Source organism: Heloderma suspectum, chromosome 2 (assembly GCF_057233095.1).
Source record: "Heloderma suspectum isolate Gila_16-S chromosome 2, 16-S_ref, whole genome shotgun sequence".
Taxonomy (NCBI): Eukaryota; Metazoa; Chordata; class Lepidosauria; order Squamata; family Helodermatidae; genus Heloderma; species Heloderma suspectum.
The window spans coordinates 43,915,615-43,942,857 of record NC_139459.1 but is presented as its reverse complement, the minus strand read 5'-3'; the positions used below and the strand labels follow the sequence as shown (position 1 = coordinate 43,942,857).

Sequence of the window (27,243 nt, the reverse complement as noted above, 5' to 3'; positions counted from 1 at the left end):
TTAATTCCCCACATGTATGGTCATCACCTCCATCTCACCTTCAGCAGAATTAGTACATGGGAAATAAAATAACTTTTATATGGAGGACTAAATGATCCATTTCCAGCCATTGTTCTCCCTTCCTGTGCAAGTCAATCAATCAATGCTAAGGGCAGGTTTGGGAGGGGGTGGCAAGGCCGTACAGGTAATTTCCCACACTTGATGCATAAAATATAGTATGTTCAATGTTTTAGGAGCCAGTTTTGTTCCTGAAGAGAAAGGTGTGGCGACAGCTTCATTCCATGAAAACAACATAGTCAGTGCAAAGACTGCTACATGCACAGGTTTGAGATAGATTTTCATTTTGTCTCATGGGGAGCATTTGAAAACTTGTTGAGAAAGCACCTTAGGGTATCTGATTCTTTGTTAAGATAATATGGCAATGACTGAATGATAAGAGAGATTGCAAAACCATTTGGACTTTTTATTGTTGACAGAGCAGATCTGAGGAAAGGTCACTGTAGGTTTCTATAATATAGATTCATTATTACTCTGGAGAGCATTGCAATTGCTGTTTGAGCTCAGATCTCGCCATAGCTTTGGGTGACAGACTTTCCAGCCTAAAAATGAGTTCTATTAATGGGACAGACTAGTGTATTTTCTAAATCAAATCCTGTTGAATGCTATTTCAATTCAAAGCCCGTCTAAGCAAAGGGAGATGAAACTGATCAGATATTTTGCAACTAAAAGCCAAAAGAGTTTGCTGTCTTTATAAACTATGTACAATAGTAGATTAAAAGTAAGCTGCACTGTGAGATATGTGTGTGCGTGTGTGTGTGATTTGAAATAAATATTTAAACTTACTTTTTCAGCATGGAGCAAAGTGATCTCCTCAGCTGCCTAGACTTGAGTCAAGGTAAGAAAATATTCAAATGAATATTTGTATTCTCTTATATCTGCTCTGGATGCCTGCATAATATTTGGTAGATTTTAAAGCAGAGAATATTTAAAACAATGCATTCCTAAACATCCTTAAACAAAAGTGACAACCTCAATTATATCAAACTTGCTACCATATAATAGCAAATTCGAGTTGTGGGTGCATACAGAAATGGAGCCAAAATGGTACCACTGAGACATAAGAGGGGTTGTATCAGTATGCATGGGAGAACCCCGAGATCTGCCGAGCTACAAAAAGCCTTTAAAAACTGAGGAGCCACAGCATGGTGAAGGTCAAATGGAAAAGGAAGAAAAAAAGAGGGTGGGCGGCTAGTAGAATGTAGCTAGCTATAACACTGAACAAGAGTGCTCCTGCTATGAAGTTGGGATACACCGTGAGCTTTTGTTGCAGGGCCCACTTGTAGGAATCTAATATTTTAAAAACTATATCACAAGAGCCTGACCAAGGGCTTCTCCACACAGGGCTTTTATCCTGTGATCGAGATTGGTTATTCACGGAAGTTTGTGGGTCCTTTACATGATGTCCTCAAGCTCCATGGCCTCTCCCATGCTTTGTGACCTTTATCCCATTTTTTTAAAGATCTCTGATAATTCGCTATTTAGATATAGTGAGTTGAAAAGATGAAGTGGCACTATAACACAGTTCCATCTAGTGGCTGTATAATGAAGCATATAGAGTTTGCAGATAAAGGAACTCCCCAGGAAAAAGTAGAAGTGAGTGAAAAGGAGTCATCTTAATCCCACAGAGAATATGGAAGCAAAAGCCCCAGTAAAGTTGCAGGATAAAAAGCCTCTGCGTAGAGAAGCCCCAAGTGATACCAGTAGTAGATGGACATGCTGGAAATATGAGAGACACAACAGGTATATGTTATTCATTACTGGCTTGGAAAGTCACATCTCTTCCTTGATTCTTATGACTTGCGGAGGGCAGTCCTGTCTCAACTGCAATTGGGAAACTCAGGGGCTTGCATCCTGATGTTTGTTAGCTTTCAACGAGAAAAGTAGGGCCAGTTTGCACCATGGATTGCGGTGTGCGCTGGTGGCCATTTTAAATATTCAACCCTCAGCAGGGGGTTGCCATGGTTTGTTGTGTTGTCTGAACCCAGGCTGCAGGGCTTGTTAAACAACCCTCAAGTAATCCTACAACAGACCATGGGTGGTTTGTGCAAACCTGAAGATGGCGATAAAAAAATAGCATGATTTATAGGGAGCCGGGAGATCCGGGTTTTAGTCCCCATTCAGCCATGGAAGCTCACTGGGTGACTTTGGGCCAGTCACAGACTCTCAGCCCAACCTACCTCACAGGGTTGTTGTTGTGAGGACAAAATGGAGAGGAGGAGGATAATGTAAGCCGCCTTGAGTTCCTTAAAGAGGGAAAAAAGTGGGATATAAATGTAATAATTACAAACAAATAAAGTACATACTAAACAGGAATCTTATATTTTAAAATTTTGTATGCCTACAATTTCTTAAAATGCACTTGTAGAAGCAGCAATATAAGCATATATACATACATATAATGGGAGAAGTAACAGAGAAGAAAAATTGGCTTTTAAAGCTGCAGATAATGGTAGACTATTACTTCAAATAATGGCTCATTATATATATATATATTTTTTAAGATTACCATAGAAACTGATAGCCCAGCTATAACTACAATTCTTCTCCCCACTATAAATTCCTGTATACAGTACTTTATTTCATTTGATGGAAGTTTTCATCCTGGACTTTGAACTTGCATTATATTACTCAGAATCTTTTTTTTTTTAAAATTGCTTTAATTCTGTTTTGAGCACTGGCAAAAACAAAAGCATATGGATGTGGTGCATGGATTTGAGTCCTTTAGGGACCCTCAGTAGTTTACTATCCGTTGCTTTAGAGTACAAATTGTTTTCTTTTGGAAAAGGTTGTTTTAAAATGGATGTTGAAGAATAAGCTAATGCTTTATGTGCTTTAAATGTGGTTTATTGTGTCTATTTCAGCTATCTCTTCTCTATTATGTAGTCCCTAGTCATTAGTCCAGTATCTGTACTGTTGAAATACAACCATACCAAGTGGAATTTGGGAGTCCAAATGCTGGGACTTCTTATTGTCTAAACACACATAGGATTGCACCCTTAGTAGTCTTTGAGGTAGTCATTTTAGGCAAGTCAAAAGGATGAATACTATTACGTGCTCACTCAGTGTTGTTCTCTATTAAATGTTACTGAACATTCCTGTTCTGCTCATTCAAAACAGTGGAGTTCAAAACTATATCCAGTTCCACATGTCCAACTTTAATATCAGCAAGAGAGGCTTGTCTCACTTGCCCACCTTTGAGGGCAGTTAGGTGGGCAAGTACACTGTCTTTTCTACAGTGGCCCCACTCCTCTGGAATGAGTTGCCATCGGGGGTCCAGCAGGCCCCATCATTGTAGGCTGTTAGGAAGGCCCTAAAGACCCACTTGTTTACTCTGGCCTTCCCTTGACTATGTTTTACTGGACTGTTCTGCTCTGTAGCTGGAATTATGCTGTTGTTTTTCATTTGTTTTACTGCTGATGTCTGTCATTCCATGAATGTTTGCTTCCTTATTATTGTATCGCAGGGCGTTTTTTTTTAAGAGAGATGAATGTTAATGTTGTAAACCAACTTGGGAGGGCTTCTGTCCTGAAAGGTAGCTAGAAATATGTTAAATAATAAATAAAATAAATCTGGAGAGCCATGCATTCCCTACCCCTGCACTAAAATATGGCTTGGCATTATGTCTGAACTACCTCACTAGCCTAACCTGAAAAAGTGGGATAGAAACATGATGGATAATTATACTGAAACAAGTGGAAGTAATTAACAATCCTTGTGCTTTTTCCCCCCCAAAGGAGAACTGAGGAGGTTTTTATTCGTTGCGTCCTTGGCTTGGCTCACAGTAGGTGAGTTTTTATTCATTTCAAAACTCTTTGGTCAAGGGCAGCCTTGCCGTGACATAGATTCAACCTGTCACTTCAGGCATTGTGTTGGGTAGCAAAAGGGAATTTTGGACAGCTGTCCAAAGTGTGGTACCCATGTGCAGCACATCTGGGAGAGTATTCCAAACTGGACTGCTTTAGAGTGCACGTGTGAAATACTCATGCATGTATAGCATCATCCTTTTCCCCAGCCCTCTCCCAGAAGAGCAAATAAGTAGGGCCATTTATTTTATTTATTCCAAATAATTATACCCTGCCTTCCCATCATTATGATCCACACAACAGATTTCAGGAATAAAAACAATGAAAAACATGAGAAAATCCTGAAAAACAGTAGCAGTAAAAATGGAACAAAGCCATAGGTCATGGGGACAACTGGTTATCTAGCTACCACGGCCAGGTTCATGAAGAGAGCGAGAGCAGATATAATGCTGGCCCTGAGTGGCAGAGCATTGGCTTTGCTTGCAGGAGGTGCCAGATTCAATCCCCAGAATGTTCAGCCAGCTTCAGAAAGCAAGTCCTCTCCCTTTGTTAGCTCTTCAACCCTTGTCCCTCAAATCCCAAATGGTTCTATCTATATGCAGTATAATATACCTTCCACCTGCCCAGGTATTAGACAGGAGTGCTTCCTAATGGCAGCTGGCCACTTCTATCTTGGACTCTTTTGATTTTCTCTCTTCATAGCTTCAGGTTTCTGTGAGCTGAATGGCCCATCTATCCAGGGAGGCAGCAAGGCGGATGCTGATGATGAGTCATGTGAGTGGTGGCCCCCCCAGTTGGGCTCACTCCTCTCTCTTCTCTTTTGCCCCACCTGGTTTTGCCAGTTTATGTAGCAATGAGAGCCGACACTCAGGGCATCTCTACCCCAGCCTAAAATCCTGCATTTCAAATGGGGCTTTCTGCTTCCATTTTAAACGCAGGAATACAACAACTCCCTTTTTCACATGCTTCCTTTCCCCCCACCCCTTCCTCCTCCTTCTCCCTTTATCTGAGTCTTCCATTATCTTTCGTTGATCTCATTCCTCTTCTTGCTGCTTTTCCTCTTTTCATGGAGGGAACTCAAGAGGAACACAACGGGGTAATTTGGTAGCTCATGATCTGCGATCTATTTAAAAACAGAACAAAAGGCATTTAGTGCAGGAGACGCCTTGGAGGTTCACAGCGTCATGTAAGGAGCCCGCAAACTTCTGTGAAGGAGCAATCTCAATCGCAGGATAAAAGTTACGTGTGAAGAAAGCCCTCCTATGCAGTAGAGGCTGGTGGATCCTTTATCAGTGGGGCTGTGAATCCGCTCTGGGTTTCAGTCAAAACCAGTCAGAACTCTAAAGGAGCTATCCAAAGTGCCAAATGCTATCCCCCAAACACCGTTGGATAGCTCCTTTAGAATTCTAACTGGTTCTGACTGAAACCAGGGTGGATTCATTGCCCCACTGACATAGGAGCCACCAGTCTCCACTACTCATATGTATGTAATGGCACTTTCCTAACAGTATGCATTATGTGTGAGAGAGTTACTGATCTGAAAGAAGACAAGAACCCTCAAGTTTACTTTGAAAGTAACATTCACTGATAGCAGAATATCTCTTAGCAGCTACCAGCCCACCCACCACAGTTAGGCATGCAATGTATAGGATTGTGCTGTAAGGAAAACCTTTTCAGACATACTTTAAAAGGGCTAGAAAGATAATGTTTGCATTCATTCTTTACCTCTTACTTTATTTTTCCCTCTCTCATACATTCTTCTGACTGGGGTCATTCTTTGTAAATGTTACATCCAAGTGAGTATCTTTGAGAGCAATCACTCTCATAGACCCCAAGCCTAGAGTTCTTCATACCTGTCAGGGCTGGCATCACCACAAGGCATCCTGGCACAGACACCTGACCCACAGTGCTCTAGCACAGCTCCTTGCCAATTCCTGCACTGGGCCCAATTTTTTTTTTAAAAATTGCTGGATGGTCAGGTAGCCACCACTTAAATTTCCCACAATGCTCCTAACTTAGCAATCAGTCCAGAGTATTGTGGGAAGTCAACATGGCAGCTACATGCTAAATAAGTCTCCTGGAGGTTGCAGGGGGAGGACGGGGCTACCAGAGGACAATATGCCACGGAGCTGGAGCTCAAGGCTTGAGCTGTGGTGGCACTGACATTGATCTGCAATATTATTACTACAGCATGTGAGGCCTGGATACTGGGCAGCCAAGGGCAGAAAATAGAGGGAGAATAATGCAAAGGCAATCTCTACACAGCAAGAGCTGGTCTCCTACTTACTCAGACCAGCAAGCAAGCCTAACCAGGGCCAGATCTACATTTTGTGTCATATTGATATGATCCCATCATGGCGATGATATATCCCCTCCTGTGCATTTACACCTCGTAGTACACACAGTGACATCTGTTGTGGTATTTTGGATAATACGGAATAAAAAGCAGGAAATAATGCTAGAAAAGTGGCACATGGAATGTGTAATGTGCCCTCACAGTTATCAGTGCACTTCAATACCAATAAAAAGCACTAGTGTAGATCTAGCCCTGAAAGCTTTTATAGAGAGCAGAGGGTATCCTCTGCCCACTCTGGCCTATTATGCAAGAACAAGCTTCCTTGGCTGGTCTCCCTGCAATTTCCTCCTTTAGCCAGAGTTGGGTGGTGGCACAAAAGCAGAATCCCTGCCTCACATCCCTCAGAGCACTAGTTCAAGACCTATTGGGGGGTCAAGTCCTGACTCTGGCTCCAGGATCTCCCTGTCTTGCCTAGCAAGAAGTTGTTGCAGTTCCATCCTCAAGGATTTGTTTTCAGAGGAACTGAGCATCTTACTTTCTTCTAATAGGGCTGAACTGCCCTAATGAACTCACATGGGCTCGCATCTTGCCATCCATAGGAGTACTGTTCAAACATCCTCACACCAAAGCATGCAATGCACAGGGGCACAAGGCCCCCAGCCCCCTTCGTCCTCGGCATGCTGATGCTAGAACATAAGGCAGTTATACATCATCCCACTTCTATCAGTTTAGCTGGCACAAATTCTCAGGCTCTGCAGCAGCTTGTCGAAGAACCTCAAATGTATACGAGGTTTTTCACTCAGCTGCAATAGCCCAATAGAAACATTGGGTACTGTTTTACAGAACAAAATCCATTTCCATTGGCCAAGACATTACGAGCCTTTCTGTACGAGGCTTTTATTGTGTGCTTGTGATTGTGCACTCACGGTGGTTTGCAGATGCTTTATACGAGAACACCATCCCCCAGGGCCTTTTCTGTGCTTTGCAAGCATTATCATGGTTTTTTTTTTCTAATGAGGAAGGTCTGGTATTATTTAGAAATGGTGGAATGAGAATCTCATGTAATTGCACAATTCCACTATACCACAGTACCATCTAGTGGTTGTATAATGAAACATATAGAAAGGGAGAGAACCCCCCCACCCAGGAAAAAAACACGTGTAAAGGAGCTGATTTTAATTCCACAAAGAATCCAGAAGCAGAACATCTGGAGGCTCACAAGTTCCTTATCCCTGGCTAAAGGCACCTACATCAGTGGAGACTGCTCTACTCTTCTATTATCTTGAAAGAAGTTAGACTTTCTGTGATTTGAGAAAAGATGGAAGAACCACAAGGAAAATGCAGGCTGACAATGACTGGATAACAGTATCACACAGAGCTTTTATCCTGCTATTGAGATTGCCCACTCACTGAAGTTAACCTCCAGTGCACATCCAGAGGTATTTCCTGGTTATTCCGTCCCCAAAAGATCCACAACTAATTGAACATTATGTTGATTAAAATAATTAACATAATTGAACATTATGTTGATTATTAGCTCGGAACATTATGTGATTAAAACAGCCACTAGATGGTGCAGTTTCATTGACTTCTATGGAACCTTGAAAATTAAAGGCCTCCCCTCTCAGCAGTCACGTGGTCGCTGTCTGGGAGCCCACAATAAATGCGGAAAGGATCTAGAACGGGAGGACTGCAGGGTTTTTCTTTAGTGTAAAGGCAGCCATGGATGCCCTGTCAAAAGTGAGTGCAAAAAGCATGGCAATTCCTCCCTTAACAGAAGCACCCTATGGCTAGGAGAAACTACATGTGGATTATTTTGGATTCTGTTGCTTTGTAGAAATCTATGGCTTCGGTACTTTTTCCATTTTAGACGAATGCTCTCCACCTATCAGCATAAAAGCTCATCAGTTATTCAACGAATTAACAATTACGTGGAAATCACCAGGATATATACTGCAGTATGAACTGCAATACAAGGAAGCAACACAAACAACCCCATACTGGATATCGGAGGTACAGTAAGAGACATATGTGGTTGAAGGTTTCTTCACTTTCCCAGAATGAGTTAGAGCTGTCTTCCCTATGATTTTCCATTACATTTTCAAAGTTGCCAAATTAAATTTTGCTATTCTTTGCCTCCTTGCAGTAGACCTTTAATGTTCCTGCAGCTCATGTTGCAATGGAAATTCATCCACATACGTTCCAGTATCCTTTCCCCATGCAAGCTGGCTAGCAGCTTCATGCCGAGATCCAGCACCTGCTTCTCGAATGCATAGGGTCAAGTGCCAAGGCTCCGACTAGATGTGTCACCCAATGACAGAAATCTTACAGCAGAATCCAAGGAGAGTGGGAGAGGACGCACCCAGGATGGAGGAGCTGCCCAAGCCCTGCCAGGCTCACGCTGGCAGGGGAGAAGAGGGGGCTGGCAGTTGGAGGCAAAACAAGTATGCCTGCTCCAGGGCTGCGTAGGAAGACCTCCTAATTCGCTCCATCCTACGGCCCCTGGGATGCCCTCCCAGGGACCATAGGACTGCTGCCTAATTGGCCAGTCCTATACCCACTTAGATGGGAATAAGACTCATTCAACACAGTGGCCCGGTTCACATGATCACGGTGAAGGAAGGAAGCCATGGTGGCTTATTCCCCCTGCCTTTCGTGCCAGTGGGATTTGCATGATTACCCTTGCCGGTGCAGCTTGCCAAGTTGCGCGAACCTGGTAAGGGTGTCTTGCTGGCGTGGTTAACAAGCCACCCACAAACCATGGGCTATTTTAGTCTTATTTCCCCAACCGTGATCGTGAAAAACAGGTCAGTGTGACTTTCTTCTGAACAGAGTAGACATGCATGGGATTGTGTGGTTTGCTACCTCTACAGAAGCCTAAAGGGGCCACATCTTACTTGAAAACAAGCAAGATTTGGTCATTTTAGGCTTCCAAAAATTGGCAGCAAACTGGCATTTTTTCTCCAGCAGATTACGCCCTGTAGGTGTGTGTGTGAAAATGGCCCCAGCCCCCTGCCCCCAGTTGCCCACCCTGCTATATATTATGACCCTGGGTATCTCTTTCCTAACCTGTTGATACTGCAATGCTAATTCCCATTTTAACCAAGGCACATGGCCTTTTGTGAAGAGCAATAAACTAACTTTTTTGCAATGAGAAAGTTTAGCATAATATTACTTATTCACAGGGCCCTATGGAGAATTGGATCTTTAAGGCAACTATCCCCAGAGTAAATATATCCTCATCATATGTTGCTCGCCTCAGATGCATACCCAAGGAGGAAATTTGTTCTGCTTGTGCTTGGAGTGAGGAAATTCACATCCCACATAGTAAGTGTCATGGATATTAATTGAACTGACAAAAAATATGAATGTATTTGAATTTTAGCTTACTCTAAAAATGCAGTACTGATTATGAATATCCTTCTAAGTTGATATTTCCTGTACTGTTATTCTATAATAGATCTTACTAAAAAGCCAACGATTTTGGAAAATAGAATTAAAGAGATCTCACAAGGAGAAATAAGCATCTTTCTTAAGTGGAAGGTAATGTCTAGTTCATATTTATATAGAATAACTATAATTATTTTCACTTTACTACATTTTTATCCTGCTTTTCTTTCTTGGACGTCAGGTTGGTGTACATAGCTTACCATCCCTGCATTATATCCTAATAAACAACCTTATATAATATGAGGTAGGTTAGGCTGAGAGATGGTGACTGGTGTTAGCTCACCTAGAGAATTGCAGAGTTTAACAGTGACTTGAACCCAGGCCTCCACATTTCAAGATTTTGTCTGTCCATTATATCACAGTGCTCTAGTCCTGAAGACATTTAAAAATAACCCCACATTTGTGAAACTAGTGTGATTCCTAAAAAAAGAACTATTCTGTCATGTAGCTACACAAAAGACATTCAGGCCCAGTTCAATGTAACAATCCCAGCCCAACAAACCTAAATACTCCCCCTTTCCTCTTCTGTTCTCTCTTGGACCTGAACTCAGTGACCCAATATAAGGCCCCAGGCCTGAACCAAGCTATTAGTAATTTTAGAGGGGCTTAGATGCCCCATAATGCCCTCTGACTGGTTCAGAAGGCTGCTGTTTTCCCTAACAGGCCTCTTGATTTACCAGGATGAGTCAAAGAGTGATAAGAGTGATGGGGCAGCCTCAAGTACATTCCATACCAACGAGTGGAGTGCCTTATCAAGATGTGCCTGGGAAGTGAAGCTATGTTTAGGCTGAGCAAGCATGTGCCTATGCTGGGAACGAATGCTAATTAACGCTTGCTGTTCTCATGCTGCCTCACTGCTAACATGTATGGTATAAAACCCATTTTACCCCATGGCTCTGGGTTCAGAGAAGCTGTCTGTTCCAACCATTGGGTATGCCTATGTGCTGATTGTACTCAATAAAGTATCTCCTTGTAAGTAAACCTGGATCTGATTTATCACTATCGTGGCACCTCTAAATTAAGAGTTCAAAGCCTACTGCAGGGGCAATACACGCAGTTCGCATGTAATGTTGGCAAATCATGGGTTAATTAACCCACGATTTGGTGGATTGCATACTATGCATGAGCCGTTTCTGATTGAATATGCAACTTCCTATCAATAGCAGTGTAGGCAGGGAGTCTCAGACCTTACAGGACACCCCTAAAGCTTATAAAATAAGGATCCACAACCACAATAATAGAAGCTCAGCTAGAATGTATACCACAGGTTAGGAAAGGTGGCACCAAGACCTTGGGTAGGACTCCTTGGGTCACCAGCATGGTTAATGAGCAGGGTCAAGAAACCATTAGAGAAAAGAAGATTCCTTCAGGAAATGGAGGTCTTGCCCAAATGAGGAAAACAAACGTGAACAGAAGATTGCACAAAGGAGATGCAAGCAGACAATAAAAATGCAAACAAAGCATTTTGAGGAGCATAACACTAACAGCATCAAGATCAAAAATAAAGAATTCTTTAAATATATCAGAAGTGGAAAGGAAGCAGTTAGACTGTTGGATGACAACAGAGCTAAAGGAGTACTTCAGTTGGATAAGGAGATTGCCGAGAAGCTGGATGAATTATTTTCATCTGTCTTCACTGCAGAAGATATAGGACAGATACCTGTGCCTGAACTAATGTTTTCAGGAAGGGAGTTTGATGAATTGAGAAAAACAGTGGTGACAAAAGATGAAGTTCTCAACCATACTGACAAATTGAAAGCTAACAAGTCACCGGGCCCAGATCATATCCATCCTAGAGTTCTTTAAGAATTCAAATATGAAAATGCTGGTCTTCTAACAAAAAATATGTAACATCTCCCTAAGATCAGCCTCCGTACCAGGGGACTGGAGAATGTCCAATGTAATGCCAGTTTTTAAAAAGGGATCCAAGGAAGGTCCAGGAAATTACAGGCTGGTTAGCTTAATGTCTGTTCTGGGTAAATTGGTTGAAAGCTTTATTAAAGATAAAACAAAGCATATAGAAGGATAAGCCCGGCTGGAAAAAAATCAACATGGTTTCCACAAAGGTATGTCCTGTTTCACTAACCTCTTAGAGTTCTTTGAGAGTATCAGTAAACATGTAGACAGGGTGATCCGGTAGACATTGTTCACTTGGACTTCCAAAAGGCTTTTGACAAAGTCCCTCAGCAAAGACTCCGAGCAAACTTAGCACTCATGGAATAAGAGGAAAAATCCTCTTACAGATCAGTAACTGGTTAAAGAACAGAAAGCAGAGAGTAGGAATAAATGGTAAATTCTCCCAATGGAGGGAAGTAAATAGACAGATTTTACTTTCTTGGGCTCCAAGATCACCGCAGACGGTGACTGTAGCCATGAAATTAAAATTTTGCTCCTTGGGAGGAAAGCTATGGCAAACCTAGACAGCATAGTAAGAAGCAGAGACATCACCTTGCCGACAAAGGTCCGTCTAATCAAAGCTATGGTTTTCCCAGTAGTAATGTATGGCTGTGAGAGCTGGACTATAAGGAAGGCTGAGCGCCGAAGAATTGATGCTTTCGAACTGTGGTGCTGGAGAAGACTCTTACGAGTCCCCTGGACTGCAAGGAGGTCAAATCAGTCCATCCTAAAGGAAATAAACCCTGAGTGTTCATTGGAAGGACAGATACTGAAGCTGAAGCTCCAATATTTTGGCCACCTAATGCGAAGAGAAAACTCTCTGGAAAAGACCCTGATGCTGGGAAAGACTGAAGGCAAAAGGAGAAGGGGACGGCAGAGGATGAGATGGCTAGATAGCATCACCAATGCAATGAATATGAACTTGAGGACGCTCCGGGAGAGAGCGCAGGACAGGAAGGCCTGGCGTGCTATGGTCCATGGGGTCACGAAGAATCGGACACGACTGAACGACAACAACAACAAATAGTGGAATCGGTATTAGAACCAGTGCTTTTCAGCTTGTTCATAAATTATCTGGAATTAGTGAGCAGCGAGGTGGTCAAGTTTGCTGGTGACACCAAATTATTTAGAGTGGTTAAAACAAGAAGGGATTGTGAGGAGCTCCAAAAGGATCTCTGCAAACTGGGAGGATGGGCATCAAAATGGTAGATGCGCTTCAATATAAGCAAGTGTAAAATGATGCATGTTGGGGCAAAAAATCCCAAGTTCAAGTATAACCTGATGGGATCTGAGCTCGCTGACCAAGAAAGAGATCATGAGGTAGTGGTGGACAGCTCAATGAAAACGTGTGTGTGGCTGCTGTGAAAAAGGCAAACTCCATGTTAGGCATAACTGGCAAGGGAATTGTGAATAAAACTGCCAGTATCACACCGCCTTCATACAAATCTATGCTGCAACCACACTTAGAATACTGTGTACAGTTCTGGTCACCGCACCTAAAAAAGGATGTTGTAGAGTTGGAAAACGTGCAGAAAAGGGCTACTAAAATGATCAAAGAAGAAGCTGGAACATCTCCCCTTGTTGAAAGGTTACAACATCTGGAATTGTTTAGCTTAGAAAAAAGGACAAGTAAGGATGAGGGGCATGACAAAGGTGTACAAAATTATGCATGGTGTGGAAAAAGTGGATAAGGAGACATTTTTCTCCCTCTCATATAATACTACAGTTTGGGATTATCCCATGAAGCTGATTGGTGGGAGATTCAGGGCAGATAAAAGGGAGTATGTCTTCACACAGTGCATGGTTAAGCTACGGAATTCACTTCCACAAGAGGTACTGATGACCACCAAGTTGGATGGCTTTAAAATGGGATTGGACAAAATTCCTGGAGGAGAAGGCTATCAACGGCTACTAGTCTTGATGGCTATGTGCTACCTCCAGTACCAGAGGCAGTGAGCCTATGTACACCAGTTGCTGGGGAACATGGACAGGACGGTGCTATTGCCCTTATGTCCTGCTTGTAGGTTTCCCAGCGACAACTGGTTGGCCACTGTGTTAACAGAATGCTGGATTAGATGGACCCTTGGTCTGATCCAGCAGGGCTCTTCTTATGTTCTTATGACCAAAACCTGCACCTTCTGTTTCAAAGCTACCTTAAACAGTAGCGATAACCAAGAAGAAAGCTCTGGACTTAGTACCAAGGCTGAATTGGAATGAAGCACACATATTCAATCAAGATAGGTATTAAGGTTATTTACACAAGGAAAAAGAGATAGGGGGCAGCATACAAAAAAACCGAGCAATCTTTGGATTGCATAGAGGGCAAAACTATAGATGAACCCTGTTTATACATACCAGCAACATGGGTCTTCAATAGTGCAGGACCTCAGAGAGCCGGCCATCCAAAGCAGGCAATGGAAAGTGCAAAAAGAAACCAGATGAAGACAAAGGCATCTTTTCTCCTCCTTGGTTTTATAGCCCAAAGCCTTTAGTAAATCTGAGGTGATCTCTAATAACCAATCATGTGCTAGCTGGGATTGGAACAGTTTGCCCAGAATTTCTGGAGCAGGGAGCAGAAAGTTCCCACCAACACTCCCCTGAACTCATTCAGTCCAATTTGTGGAAATGTTACTGTGGCCTTGAAGCCCAGGACAGCATGAGATAACATCCACAGGTGGCCTAACAAGTGTATGCAGGCTCAGGCTCACAGAACTTTACAGACTGCTAAAACCGAGGGAGAAAATCAGTTTCTTGTCCGTTGTAATCCAATATTTGCAAAACAAAGAATCCAACTTTAGCCAGACAATGAAATAGGTACAGAGACAAGTGATATTGGAAACCTTTTAAATAAAATCATGATTAATTATATTTGACACTGAAAATGTATCATTACAGGATTTACTTCTGCCGTTTTTGCTCGAGTTGCAGCGTTAACTATGCCTAGAATATTTAATGTCATTTTATTACTATCTTGTTGATTAACTGTTTGATGTTAATATTTGCTTATCTTAGACAACAGAAATCAGGAATACCATTGGATACTCTATAAATATTGAAAGAATACCCAGATATTGCTTCAAACCGATTTCCTTCAACATAATAGAGAATTGGCTACATTTGAATCTGTCCATGATTTATTACAGAATCAATATATCTGCCTCTAATGAAGCGGGAGCCTCCCCTCCAGTTTCATATACGGTTCCAGATTTCACTACAACAGGTAGAGCTAGAATATTTTTCTGTCAAGACACTGTTAAGAAAAAGTAACAAAGACCTCTTATGTTTTAAAGTTTAAGGCAACAGACTACATAAAGCTGGCTTTTATTAATGTGCTTGCTTGCTTGCTTGCAGTTGTTTTATCTGCCTGGTTTTGTATCAGTTCGAACTCATTGCGTATGACTCTAGTACCAGTTGCTGGGGAACATAAACAGGAGGTGCTATTGCATGTTCTGCTTGTGGGCTTCCCATAGGCATCCAGTTGGCTAGCATAGGAACAGCAAGCTGAATTTGATAGGCCTTCGGTCTGATCCAGCACGGCTTTTCTTCTGCTCTTACAATCCAACACATAGTTCAGTGCTTAAGCCCACTTGAATCAGCAGGCTAAGGACACAGCTGTGTTAAGGATATCCTGTAATGGTGAAACTATAAGATGGAATCATGTTTACATTCCAGTGAAATTTACTCGCATATACATTATGGATTGGGATGCTCATGAAGAATCTTTATTTTGATTTTTAAAACTTCCTTTATTTATTGCTATTTCCTCTTCCTGTTACAGATTTACCTGTACAGATCAATGTCTCCAATCAGCAAAATGGAACTGTTATCACCTGGAATCTAAAATACAAGCCAAGGTATATTGTGATTGACTGGGGCACTGGAATAGAAGACATGGATACGGAACTAATATCTGGCAGTAAGACAAGCAAGTCACTAGGTAATGAGTTAGCTTCATAACTTTTACAAAGCAGAAGTGTCCTTCATTTTCTGGTTTTAGAAAACATAAGCAATACAAAGAATCTGTTGGCTGCTTCACTCGGGTACTGAACCAGTTGTACTCATGTGTAACAACCAATGACCTAGGATGGGAACAAGAACTTCCATCTGCATCAAAAGCCAGATCTGATGGAGGACTGTGATGGAATTATACTTTCAGCCAGCTTGCACGTAACAAGAAGCCACCATGGGTGAATTTCCCTGCAGGGCATCTTGTTGCAGCGAGGGCATTCCGTGCCCACCTGGTGAGGCTGGGTTGTTGGGAGTGGTTAGCAGGCCACCAGCAACCCTAAACCAGGCCATGGGTTTGGCGTGGTTTGTTAACCACCCCAACAACCCACCCTCACAGGTTCACACATAACAACTAGCTGTGGCATGCCCCCTGCCACAACTTGAATTTTCAAAATGCGAAACGGCAAGCCCCGCGAGGAAATTCTTCCACGATGGCTTGCCATTATGTGTGAACCAGGTCACTGAGATGTGTGGTCATTTTTGCACCAGCTGTGCACTTAGCCCAAAAGCCAACCCAGAATTAGGTGTGCCTGAGCCCACTGAAATCCAGTTTCTGTTCTGGACTTTAATGCCTGCTTCCATGTGTGGATCTCTTTTGCTGTGTTAAGGTGTTTGTCTTTTGATTAGCAGCCACAGTTTTCAAAATTGCTGGCTTGTCTTTCTGACCAAGAGGACCTGACAATTGGCCCAATTACATTAATAGCAAGTACTGTCAGATTAAGCAAACCCTAACAGCATCTTCAAGATTTCAAGTTTTGCCTTAAACTTGAAATGAGGGAGGAATATTTGAGTTGAAAATACTTGTGGGTTTGGAAGTACGTTTTAAAGCAGCATTGGACAACAGCGATGATCCACCGAGTGCAACTGCCATGCACCATCCGGTTCAGTGCAACTTGTGAAATCCTGCAATACATACTAAGTGAGATTTATGGAAACGATTGCATTGCACCTAAGCCATAACAGTATGTTATGGCTCAAAACCCCAAGAGTCAACTGAGGGAATCCAGTGAGTGTGTGTGTGTGGGGATATTCTCCATTCTTCCCCTACAAGCGTTCTTCAGCCCTCTTGCTCTGCCCTTGCAAAATCCTGTTTATCTTTTTGCCTGCACCATCCCGGTCCCTACCAACAAATCCCTATTTCAGCAAAAGTACTATCGATGGTAGCTAGATCAAGAGCAGCAGCTGCATCAAGTGCACCTGCTATGTCTCCCCATCTGCAATTTCCTCCTTTAGCAAACGGGAGGGAGGAAAGGTTACACATTTCATGCTGAGACCCATCAGAACCACCATCTGGATAAGAAGATTCCCGACATCCGTGCCCGCCTATTGGCATAAACTTTACTTACTGCTCTGTTGCAGGCCAGATAGCTTTTCCTCATTTTCCTGAAAATGTGTCCTTGCAAAGCCTAAGTAAAATCTGTGCTGATTATGAAGTCCATCTGATTTATGTGCAAACAGCCTCTAATTCATAAACATTTCACAGGACTCCCATTCTGCATATTGATAGGGATTGCACAAGTGATTCTGACAAACAGATCAATCAGGATTAGCTGTAATGTGCTTTGGAGGGCATCAGACCTGAGGTTGCTATCAATTATTCATCACCTCTTTTCCTTGACCTTTTATTACATGTTCATCCCTTTCAGGCTGCTTTTTGTAACTTCCAGAACAGAAAAGCCATAGGTGAACTATCAGTAAAGTCATTTTCTTTCCCCACAACGTATCAACCTTGGAGGTGTAGCAAGCTTAGTATATTTTGAAAGGCGAGGCTGTGTATTTATGGAACACTTACCTTATATGGGCTGGGCTGTGGCTCTGTGGAAGAACACCTGCTTGGCATACAGCAAGTCCCAGGTTCAAACCCCAACAACTCCAGGTAGGGCAGGAAAAACTCCTGCCTGAAACCCTGGAGAGCTGTTGCCGGTCAGTGTCTACAATACTGGGCTAGATGCACTAATGGTTCAGTACAAGGCGGCTTCCTGTGTTCCTATGTTATTTCAATGATAGAACAAATCCACACGTGAACTAAAAGTCAGCTGGAATCCAGATGCATCCTCAGCAAATTAAAATGCACGCTGAGTTTTAGGTCCAGATTTAGGTGTTGGGGGGAGTGGGGATGGATCCCAGAACATTGCATAGAGGCACTGATGCCCTGTGTAGCATTTTTTATGGGCTGGAGGGGCTACCATGGGTAGGCACTGGCAGGGGAGTCCACCTCCGCTAGCCCTGTTGTACCAGTTGAAATCTGTATCCTAATCCATTATTATTAGACAGGTGAGGCTCAGATGTACACGTGACAGATTTTTAAGATACCTATTTATTTTTCCTGAATCATATCAGTGTACTTTTGCAAGCGTTAACATCCGTATCTGTTTTCTAGGTAATCTCCAACCATATAAGTTATATAAAGTAATACTGCATGCCATTGACATTCTGTGCAAACGTGAAAGGACATTAGCCATGACTTACTTCTATGCAGTGGAAGGAGGTATTTCTTACAGAGTCATCTTATTTTTAAAAAAGAAAAAAATCTTGCTTTTATTCCAACTCATCACTCTTAAAAAATTCCAACAATGGTGGTATTACAATGACTGGGCACAGTCCAAGTAAGGTGTCATGGCCAGTCTTCTATACTGGACTGGCCCGGACAGGGACTGTGCTGGTGTGGGGGGAGACATGCGTGACAAAGGTTGTCATGGCTCATTGTCATGCCCAAACTAGTTCAATAATACTTTAAAAGCAAAATCCCCCTTGATTTGCACTCCTGTGGGAAAGTTTATTAAAGAAAAGGGAGGGATTAACATTTAAAAAGCACATTCCTGATTTTTTAAGGTCTATATTTTAATTGAACACACACATTTGGGCAATTGCAAAATGCTGCAATTGTGCAATGACTTTTTTTGAAGTAAACAATGTAAGATGCCTTTAAGAAATTGTTTAAAATTGTGTTTATTATGTTTCCTCCCTACATAATTATGTTCCTTTGTTGTCCTTTTCTTGCAAAATTTTCCATTTCTTGTTGCTTGAGAAAATCAGTAGGTCATGGCTCATCCAGCCAATCTGCTATGGATGAAGACTAAACTGCAAAAACAAATAGATCAATGAAAATTGTTTCATAAAGGGAGAAGCTTGCATTATCTAACCCTGTGAGACTGTCAAGAGGGTGGCGGGGGGTGGAGGGTATTATAAAACATAATAAATCCAAGTTTTGTCTAGATGAGTAGGTGGAACAGCCTTTTCCAGCCTGGTACCCTCTGTATGTGTTGGACTATGACCTACCCCCATTATCAGACACAAACAGATGCCAACAGTACTTACTGTCTGCCAGTAGGTAGCACTGCACAACAGGGCAGGGAATATGCACACAACAACTGCCCTGAATGGGAATGGAAAAATGAACTGGAATGTCTTTTTAAGTTCCCAGGATTGGTCCGGCTAATGTAACAATTGCACTTGTGACAAAACATTCAGCTATTGTGAAATGGACTGAGATACCTGCAGAAGAATGTTTAGGATTCCTTCGGGTGTACAGAATTTACTACACAGAAATCCTGAAAAACCTCTCTTTGGGTAGGACCACTTTTTGATTGAGTATTACTATCATCAAAAGATTTATCATTCATCCAGTCCACAGACAATACTGAGTTTCTAAACTGAAAGCTTGGAAGAAATTATGTGTTTGTTTTAAGAGTTTTCACTGTTTTGGCCAATGACAGTTTCCCTCTGCAGGCAAATTGTAGCTCAGTGAGGCCAGGAGAAGGAGAGAGGATACTTCCATGGTGACCATGGGATTCACTCTCTCTGTGTGGGGGGGGCAGGGGGGGAGGGTTAAAAAACCAGAGCCAGGGGAGGCAAGCGATCAGACAAGCACTTGGCTCTGCTGATTCCCATGATCATGTAAAAAGATATTATCAATTCCAGGTATCACTAAAGGATCTCAGGGCCTAACTAGATGTTAAAAGGAAGATCCCCCCGCTTTCTCTCTCTCTCTCTCACACACACACACACACACACACACACACACTCACGAGCTGCTATTACATGTGGAGGGTGAAAATACAGACACAAAATGGGAGTTGCCAATATTTATTTAAAATGTTTTTATACTGGTCTTCATCACAGAATACCAGGACAATGTACAAAATGTAATTTAAAAAGCCTAATGAAATATACAATGAAAAACAACAATATTGTCTATAATAATAAAAGGCAGGAAAGAAAATATATACAATAGACAACATACATTAACCAGCTTAAGATAAACTAGCTTAAAATGGCCAGGCATGCAAATAAGTTTTTGACCTGGCACCAAAAAGAATATAGACTGAATCCAGACTTAGTCGTCTGTAGAGCAGCCCTATTGAAAACAAGGGGATGTGGGTTTACTCTAAGTATGAATAAATCTGGATCCAACCCATAATGTTGATGCCTGTCACACCTCCATTGAGGGAACCCCCAGCATGACTTGGGGGGAAGGGAGAAGATTGGGGCCCCTCCCCCCATTTGTCATGGCTCCAAAAAAAATGTGTCAGGAGTTCAGTGTAACTGGGTTAATCCACTATAGACAAGGCATGTATGCATGGTTCAACTACATTCATTTCTGAATTCATTTCTTAGTAGTGACTTCTGGTGGGAGCAGGAATTTCACTCATGTATCTCCCTACAGAAGTATTACAATCTTACATTCTGCTCATCATCTGTCTGCCATAAACTATTGCTTCTTTCCCTCTTATATTGCAGTTGTTGCTGTCAATTCTTCAACCAAGCAGCACCACTTGAAAGAACTTAAGGCAAAAACTCTTTACAGCGTACAAATCTCAGGAGTTACTAGTAAAGGAGAAGGAGCTCAAAGCCAGCATCAAACTTTTACCACGCTGAAATATGGTATCGTTAAGTTCTTAATGTATTTATGTATTTTTATTTTTTGAATGCATATCCTACACTTCAATATAAATATTACCAGAATGCTTTGCAGTATTAAACAATAAACACAATGGATTGGATCCAATGGTATAATCCTGCTGACAGAACTGCTTCTGTCAGCAAAACTTGGAGGGCCCCCCCCCGCCCCAAATCTACTCAGGAGAGTTGAGAAACCTTCTGGAGTAGATTTTCAGGCAGTCCAGAGGGCTACAGATGCAAGAAGAGAAGAAAGGCGAAAAGTCCTGTTGCGCTGGTGGACCTCCACCAGCGTGATGTTAGGTTTAGCCCAATGGGTTGCATCCAATGGTGGAATTGCCTTAGCAGAAAGAACTTCTGCTCACACCAGTTGGGGCAAGTGATCTTAGCGGATCACTGAAGCCCCCCGCTCCCCACAGCTGCAGCCCTGAAGGTTGGGGCTCCCTCTGGAATAGGGCGTGCAGCGCTGTGCTAAGTGGGCGGCGGACTGTCAAAACTCAGGTGCCCAACCTGCACGAGCGCATGCACTTTCCACTAAGGCAGAGCCGCCATTGGATACACTCTCATCATCACTACAGCATAAAAATAAAACTGCGGAATGCAGCCACGGGCGCCTGCACTGCTCCTGCCTCTCCTGGGTTCCCGGCGTGGCATCATTCTGAGAGCAGCAACAGCGGCTGCTGTGCTGCAGCGGCCCCATCTGTCTCATATTTGTTTCCAGTCACACGGGCAAGGCTCAGGACAGGACAGGGGGTCAGTAAACCGGACACGGGGTGGGGGAATGCCTTCACGGTTAACCAGCGTCACGGGACTGCCTCCTCATAAGGAGAAGAGGTAGTAGCAGGCAGCCGCACAACCAGGGCCCTCCATGCTGGTAGCTCCATTCTCAGAGCAGTTTTCCCTTGTACGTGCAAGTACTACATTTATTTATACATTCCTGTATAGCAGTCTTGCCCAACCTGGTGCCCTCCAGATGAGTTGGATTGCACTTCCCATCATTCCCAGGCATCAGTCCTTCACATCTGGAGAGCATCAGGTTGGGGAAGGCTGCTATGTAGCTTCAATTTTAGTCTGGGGCAAATAACAGCTGTAATAATTTGGCTTATAGATGTGGTAGCCACAAACATGAGCCTGGTTCAATCAAAATAAGCAGAAGCCCTCCATCCAGCTTAACTGGGTGCACTGGAAGTCATTTCTTTTTCTTAATGTGTAATATACTGGAGTTACATTCGATGTAGGTAGGTAAAAGGAGAGAGAAACGGAGCCTAAAATGCTATCTGGCAGTTTATCATTCCTTCTATTTCCGATGTTCAAGCTGTGAGTGTTGTTGCTTATGCCGACAAGACAAAGGTATCAGCAGGCTTGAGGGAACCTTGAGGTTTGCAGAAGTAAAAAAAAACGTTAGGGGGAAAATACCCTAATCAGAGAAACTGCAAAAGTGGCCCAATGAGGACTGAGCATGCTCAGTGACTATGGAATGCTGACTGGTGGGTGGATGGGGGTGGACACAAATCAGGTGGAAAAGGGGAATAGAATGAAGTGGCTGGAATCCTAAACAGCAGCACTCCTCACTGTACTTAAGACAAAAGACACTGTATATGGGCTGGATATAGTTAATCTGGAGGGCTAATCAGAGTTCGAATTTGCACCTTTGCAACCAAGTGGATCAGAGGGAACAGCATAACCAGCATCAAGACCCAAAGTGCTTTTCTACAAGAAGCTGTTAATTATCCACTGTATCTACTTTCATTTTCGTTGCAGAATTGAGATCTGAGCACTATGCAAAGAGCAGTTCCTTTCCAGCTTTTCTGCTACAAAACTTTTAAGTGGTGCTGTGCTATAGCAGAATAACGCAATTGCATAAGGGGAAAAAGTTTTTTCGTTCACTTTTAAAATACATTTTCCCTACTCTAAAAAAGCTCGTCGAAAGTGCAGTTTAAAAACACAAGCGAAACTGGAAGGTCACATCGTCATCTAAAGGACCCATAAACAACCATAACTAGGGAATAACGAGCACACAATAAATGCCTTGTATAGGAAAGGTCAGAGACTCAACATTTTAACTGAAATTAATCAGTCAACTTATGGAATTCTATAAGCCCTCTGAATATACAGTTCCATTGTAAAATTATAATTTTCCAACACCTCATCTAAATGAGTATTCTTGTAATTCAAATCATCTGTCTTTGCCTTGTCCTCAGCAGATATGGCGGACAGCTATCCCCCCCCTTCTTTTTGCTATCCTTTTAAATATATGAAAAGTATCCATTCCACAGTTTGAGCAATTTTTATCTTGGTCTTCATTGTATCTAAAATCAAAAGGCCTTCAAGATGTTCTAGTATTGCAAATTTGTTAATTCTGTCATGGACTTTTTCCCCAGTTCAAAGTTGAGTGCCCCAGTGCAAAATTTTATTTTTTTACCTCACTATTTCTTTTTTCCCAGATCAAGGGGAATTTGAAGGAACTATTGCTGGCCTCTGTTTTGGCATCATACTGACTATAACTATTGCTGTCATACTTTGTTCCCTAGTATTTAAAAGGTAAGAGGGATTTTCATGACATAGATACTGTTTAATTGCCATGCCTGTTTTCATTCATTCAGCCATATTATTTAGTTATTTAATGTGCATGTATGCAAGCCCCACTGGATGCGGCCCTCGGGGCAGAAAAGGATGCACATGTTGTAGGAAGCACAAACACGGGAGTACAAAATGTGGCAAAATTCTTTTAAAATATTGTCTCTTCTTTTTGTACATGATTAGCGCAAATACTGCCTGGTGGTTAGGGAGTTGGCGAATCCACCCCACCTTTGCCAGGGTCTCACCACTAGCTGTTGTCAATTCACTGTCTGTCAGACTCTTTCTCCTTTTTAAATATAACTAATACCAACCTACCATGCAGTGCTGTTTGTAAAGATGAGAACTATGAATATTTTAAAGCTGCAATTCTATTCTCACTTATCTGGGAGTAAGCATCATTGAACTTACTGGGAGTTTGGTTTGAGTAGACATGTATAGGATTACACTGTAAAGCACAGGCAGGGTAATTTGGAAGGAGAGGGAGAATCCATTGTGGATTAGCCACCACTTCCTGTTCCCTGGTCATGCCAGCAGGATAAAAAGGGAATGTTTTTCTTTCCACCTTCCTTTTTTTCTTTGATTAAAAAACCCACACATTTCCCCCCAATAGGTGCTGCTAGGAGATAAAGTAAGTATGCCAACTCCAGGTGCCCCATGCCAGTTCTGGGCACATGGGGATCCTGCCCCCACCCCACCTGCGACCATCTTCTTTTTGCTATTTACCACAGTTGGAGTACCAATGGAGTGGCAAATGTGGTGGAGGCTTCCCCACCCCAACAAGAACATTTGCAAAGGGGAGGCCGCCTTCTCTGCCTGCATACCTTCCTCTCTGTGGGTGCAGAGTGAGGCCCACTATATCCTATGGCCCCTGGGATGCCCTATCAGAGACCACAGGATTGCAGCCTTCAAAAATGAGCATTCCCTAATTACTCCTAAAGACCACACAGTACAAAGCATCTCCGTGAAATCATCATAATTTGACAGATCGGGGGAAATTATTTGCAGGAAACTATTTTGTCCAGTGGTTGGGCTTTGAAAAACTCATTCTAAAGTAAAACAGTTTAATACAAATTAAATATAAATGCAAAGGGCTTGTTAATAATTCCGAATACCTTTGCCCTTATTGGCTGGAACATGGAAACTGGGAGTAGTCCTATTTCTTAGTGAGCAGTTGGATTGAAGCTTCCTGCAGGGTTTTTTTGCATGCATATTCCTGCAAGAAAAACAGCTGCAATATATAATAAGAACTGAACATTTAGGAAAGGAGCATTAATATTCCTGAGGGCACCTGGCTTTTGCTTTGGGTACCCTGGCAATTAAAAACAAATATTCTGCTTATTTCAAGCACTATGCATAATTCTGTGCTTCTCCACCAAAGATGCTTTAAAAAGCGTGTTTTCCTATGTCTTTGGGTAGGGGTTGCTCTTCCAAATCCCACCCGCCACGTAAACGATTACTTACAGCAGATAAATTGCACTTGGTCTATCAGGGCCTTCAGAGCATCCAACCAAAGGCTCGTGCAAATGCGATTGCTTCATTTTAAAAAAGTTGTTTGGACCCATTTGAGCTAGCTGCTCAATTTTATATCCAATTAGTATTAACATCAGCATGAAACATGTTGAACTTTTAGGATTTTAGTGACTGAATATGATTTTCATATTTTAAACTAATTTGCGCTTACAGATCAAGGAAACTGTGTTGGCCAGCCATACCAAATCCAAGATACAGCAGTGCTATACAGAATATGGAAAGAACCCTTCCAGTGGTATGAAAGGATTATTTTACAATGTTGCATCACCATTAATTAATTAATTAATTATTACATCCTTATATATATTTCTATAAACAGTACAGGTAGAATGCAGTCAAACATTCCCCCACTTTTGGGTGCTTCTGAATTGTGCTACCGGGTCCGTCCTTTCTCTTACTATTATTTTTCCCCCAGTCCTTCGCACCTGTGCACAAATTAGCCTATATCCAGCTTCCTCTTGTCAATTTCTTTGTATGTTACCTGCTCTACTTGGGCTGCATTTGACAGCTAAAACATACAAGGAAACTGACCAGGCAAGACTATGCTTATTGGTCAGCCGAATCTTTGCTCTTGCGAAAAACTGACATCACCACCCCGTGACCCCATTTGTGCCATTTTTTTGAGGCACCAACATTTTTTTTAAGGTGGTGAATGAAGTAAGTGCTCCAAAAGGGGGTAGCAACTGGAACAAGGAGGGGGCTGGGACAAGGAGATGAGGCTGCGGGTTGTGCGACAACACTGGGATACATGCAGGGAATGGGCTGGAGGACTGAGGAGTAAACAAGCCACACCATGCCTGATTGTGTGTTGGGAGTAATATGGGTTGGCAAGCAAACAACCAACCCACGGCAACTTATCCTCCAGGATGGCTTAGTGTTGTGTGCGAACCAGGCCACTGTCACATCACGATTCACCAATCTTTTTAAAAGGCAGTCATTTGCTGATTTTGCTTCCCATTAATTTAGCTTTAATATGAATTCATTTCTTTACCATTTCCTATACTATTCAATTTACCAAACACAGTAAAGAACTAAATTAAAGTTCCTAGTGAAAAGGCCATGGCATTTCTTCTGTTTCAACTTCATCTGATTTGCAGGCTCTGCTGGGACCTAGTTTACAGTCGTTGCTTCAGTCACAACCATCTAATGGGGCAAATAAACTTTATGTGGAAGAAAATCATTCAAAGACACTCTCAAGACAGGGGTCCCTTTCTATGGACACAACTGCAAGGGATGTTTTCGCAGACCATTCTGAAGCAGCTGCAGGGGAAAAGCTAGACGCTACTCTGAATCCTTTGAAAATCCCTGACAAAGTCAATGCCAGTGAGAAGGGAAAAGGTGGCTTTCACAGTGATTATGTTGGCATGGAAGTTGGCCACAAAGCCATGCAGAAGCTCTCAACAAGTCTGCCCACAAGAGCAATCCACCTCCCAAAGGAATTGCCCTACAATTCAGGAAGAGGAGGACAACCAGCAGCATATTTTCCTCAAGATTCTGTGAAGCAAAATCAGGTGGTGCTTAGGACCAGCAACTCTATACTCAGAAAATAGGTCAAAGCTTGAATAGAAACTTCTTAGCAGTAGGTTAAGTAAAGGTAGTTAATATTCATGTTGAGACCAAAATGGCAGTTATACGACAGATTCTGGCCATACAGTAGCACCTCATCTCTCCAATATGATTTCTGTTAAGACAGATGGCATGTAATGCAATTGTATATACATCATTTTGGAGTCTAATTATGATCACAAATCAGATGGAGCCAAAAGTTCAGCAACACAGATTATTTTTCTTTCTTTCTGACATAGGAATTTAGATAATCATTATTTCAAACTTAGTTGTTTGTGAGTGATGTTTCTTACAGCGAAATAACCTTTGATTACATGAGATAGCTGTCAGACATGGAGCACAGCTAGAGGAAGTTATGCATGCGGTCACATAGTAAATTAAAAAGCTTAAATTCAATTGAATTCCAACTTTTTGTAGATCTGGGGAGGGGGACTTGTGGTCCATGGACACATGTAATTTCATGCGGAGTGACCCGGAGAGATGAAATAATTAAACTATGGAATTCACTTCTACAAGATGACCACCAATTTAGATGACTTTAAAAGGGGACTGGAAAAATTCCTGGAGAAGGCTATCAATGACTACTAGTCCTGATGGCTATATGCTACGTCCAGTATCAGAGGCAATATACCTATAAACACCAGTTGCTGGGAACATGGGCAAGAGGGTGCTGTTGCATTCATGTCCTGATGTGGGTTCCCCATAGGTTGGCCACTGTATGAACAAAATGCTGGACTAGATAGACCCTTGTCTGATCCAGGAGGGCTCTTCTTACATAATCCTGCCATCTCTGCCTGCTTTCATCTGCAGCTCCTGATTGACTTTTTCGATAGGTCAGTAGCCCTTCCTAGGAAAAAGGTTCCTACCCCTGGTGTAGACTGGGTGCATAGTGTCTCACGCCAGTTCTGTTTCATTTGTCCAACAAAGGGATGGATTAGTACAGATCTTCAAAACAGGCTCATTTCAGGACACTTTTAAACTTTAAAGTTTTAAAATAGCCAACATTTGAACAATTTCTGTAGCTATATTGGTAGTCTGAAACCTGGGTGTGCCTTTGTTTCTTGCTTCCCTAAACCAGATGAAACCAAACTACTGAAGATAAATTGAAGTCAGTGTGAAAGTGAACCTTTTCAGCAGGCATAAGGTCACCTAGCA

The 27,243-nt window shown here is 42.3% G+C and overlaps 1 protein-coding gene across 1 annotated transcript in view; it reads left to right on the top strand.

Moving 5' to 3' along the window:
• Nucleotides 1-26,598, top strand: part of LOC146352146 (interleukin-6 receptor subunit beta-like) — a 38,400-nt gene extending 11,802 nt beyond the window's left edge. Inside the window, exons 2-16 of the mRNA XM_084833379.1 lie at nt 234-323; nt 852-895; nt 3,795-3,845; nt 4,566-4,637; nt 8,030-8,172; nt 9,345-9,486; nt 9,620-9,702; nt 14,518-14,725; nt 15,284-15,442; nt 17,894-18,001; nt 18,931-19,083; nt 20,254-20,397; nt 22,857-22,953; nt 24,676-24,757; nt 25,620-26,598. Of these exons, the coding sequence (XP_084689505.1) occupies nt 316-323; nt 852-895; nt 3,795-3,845; nt 4,566-4,637; nt 8,030-8,172; nt 9,345-9,486; nt 9,620-9,702; nt 14,518-14,725; nt 15,284-15,442; nt 17,894-18,001; nt 18,931-19,083; nt 20,254-20,397; nt 22,857-22,953; nt 24,676-24,757; nt 25,620-26,072 (1,947 nt within the window). The 5' untranslated portion in view covers nt 234-315 and the 3' untranslated portion in view covers nt 26,073-26,598. The remainder of the gene's footprint in view (nt 1-233; nt 324-851; nt 896-3,794; nt 3,846-4,565; nt 4,638-8,029; nt 8,173-9,344; nt 9,487-9,619; nt 9,703-14,517; nt 14,726-15,283; nt 15,443-17,893; nt 18,002-18,930; nt 19,084-20,253; nt 20,398-22,856; nt 22,954-24,675; nt 24,758-25,619) is intronic.
• Nucleotides 26,599-27,243: the final 645 nt, after the last annotated feature.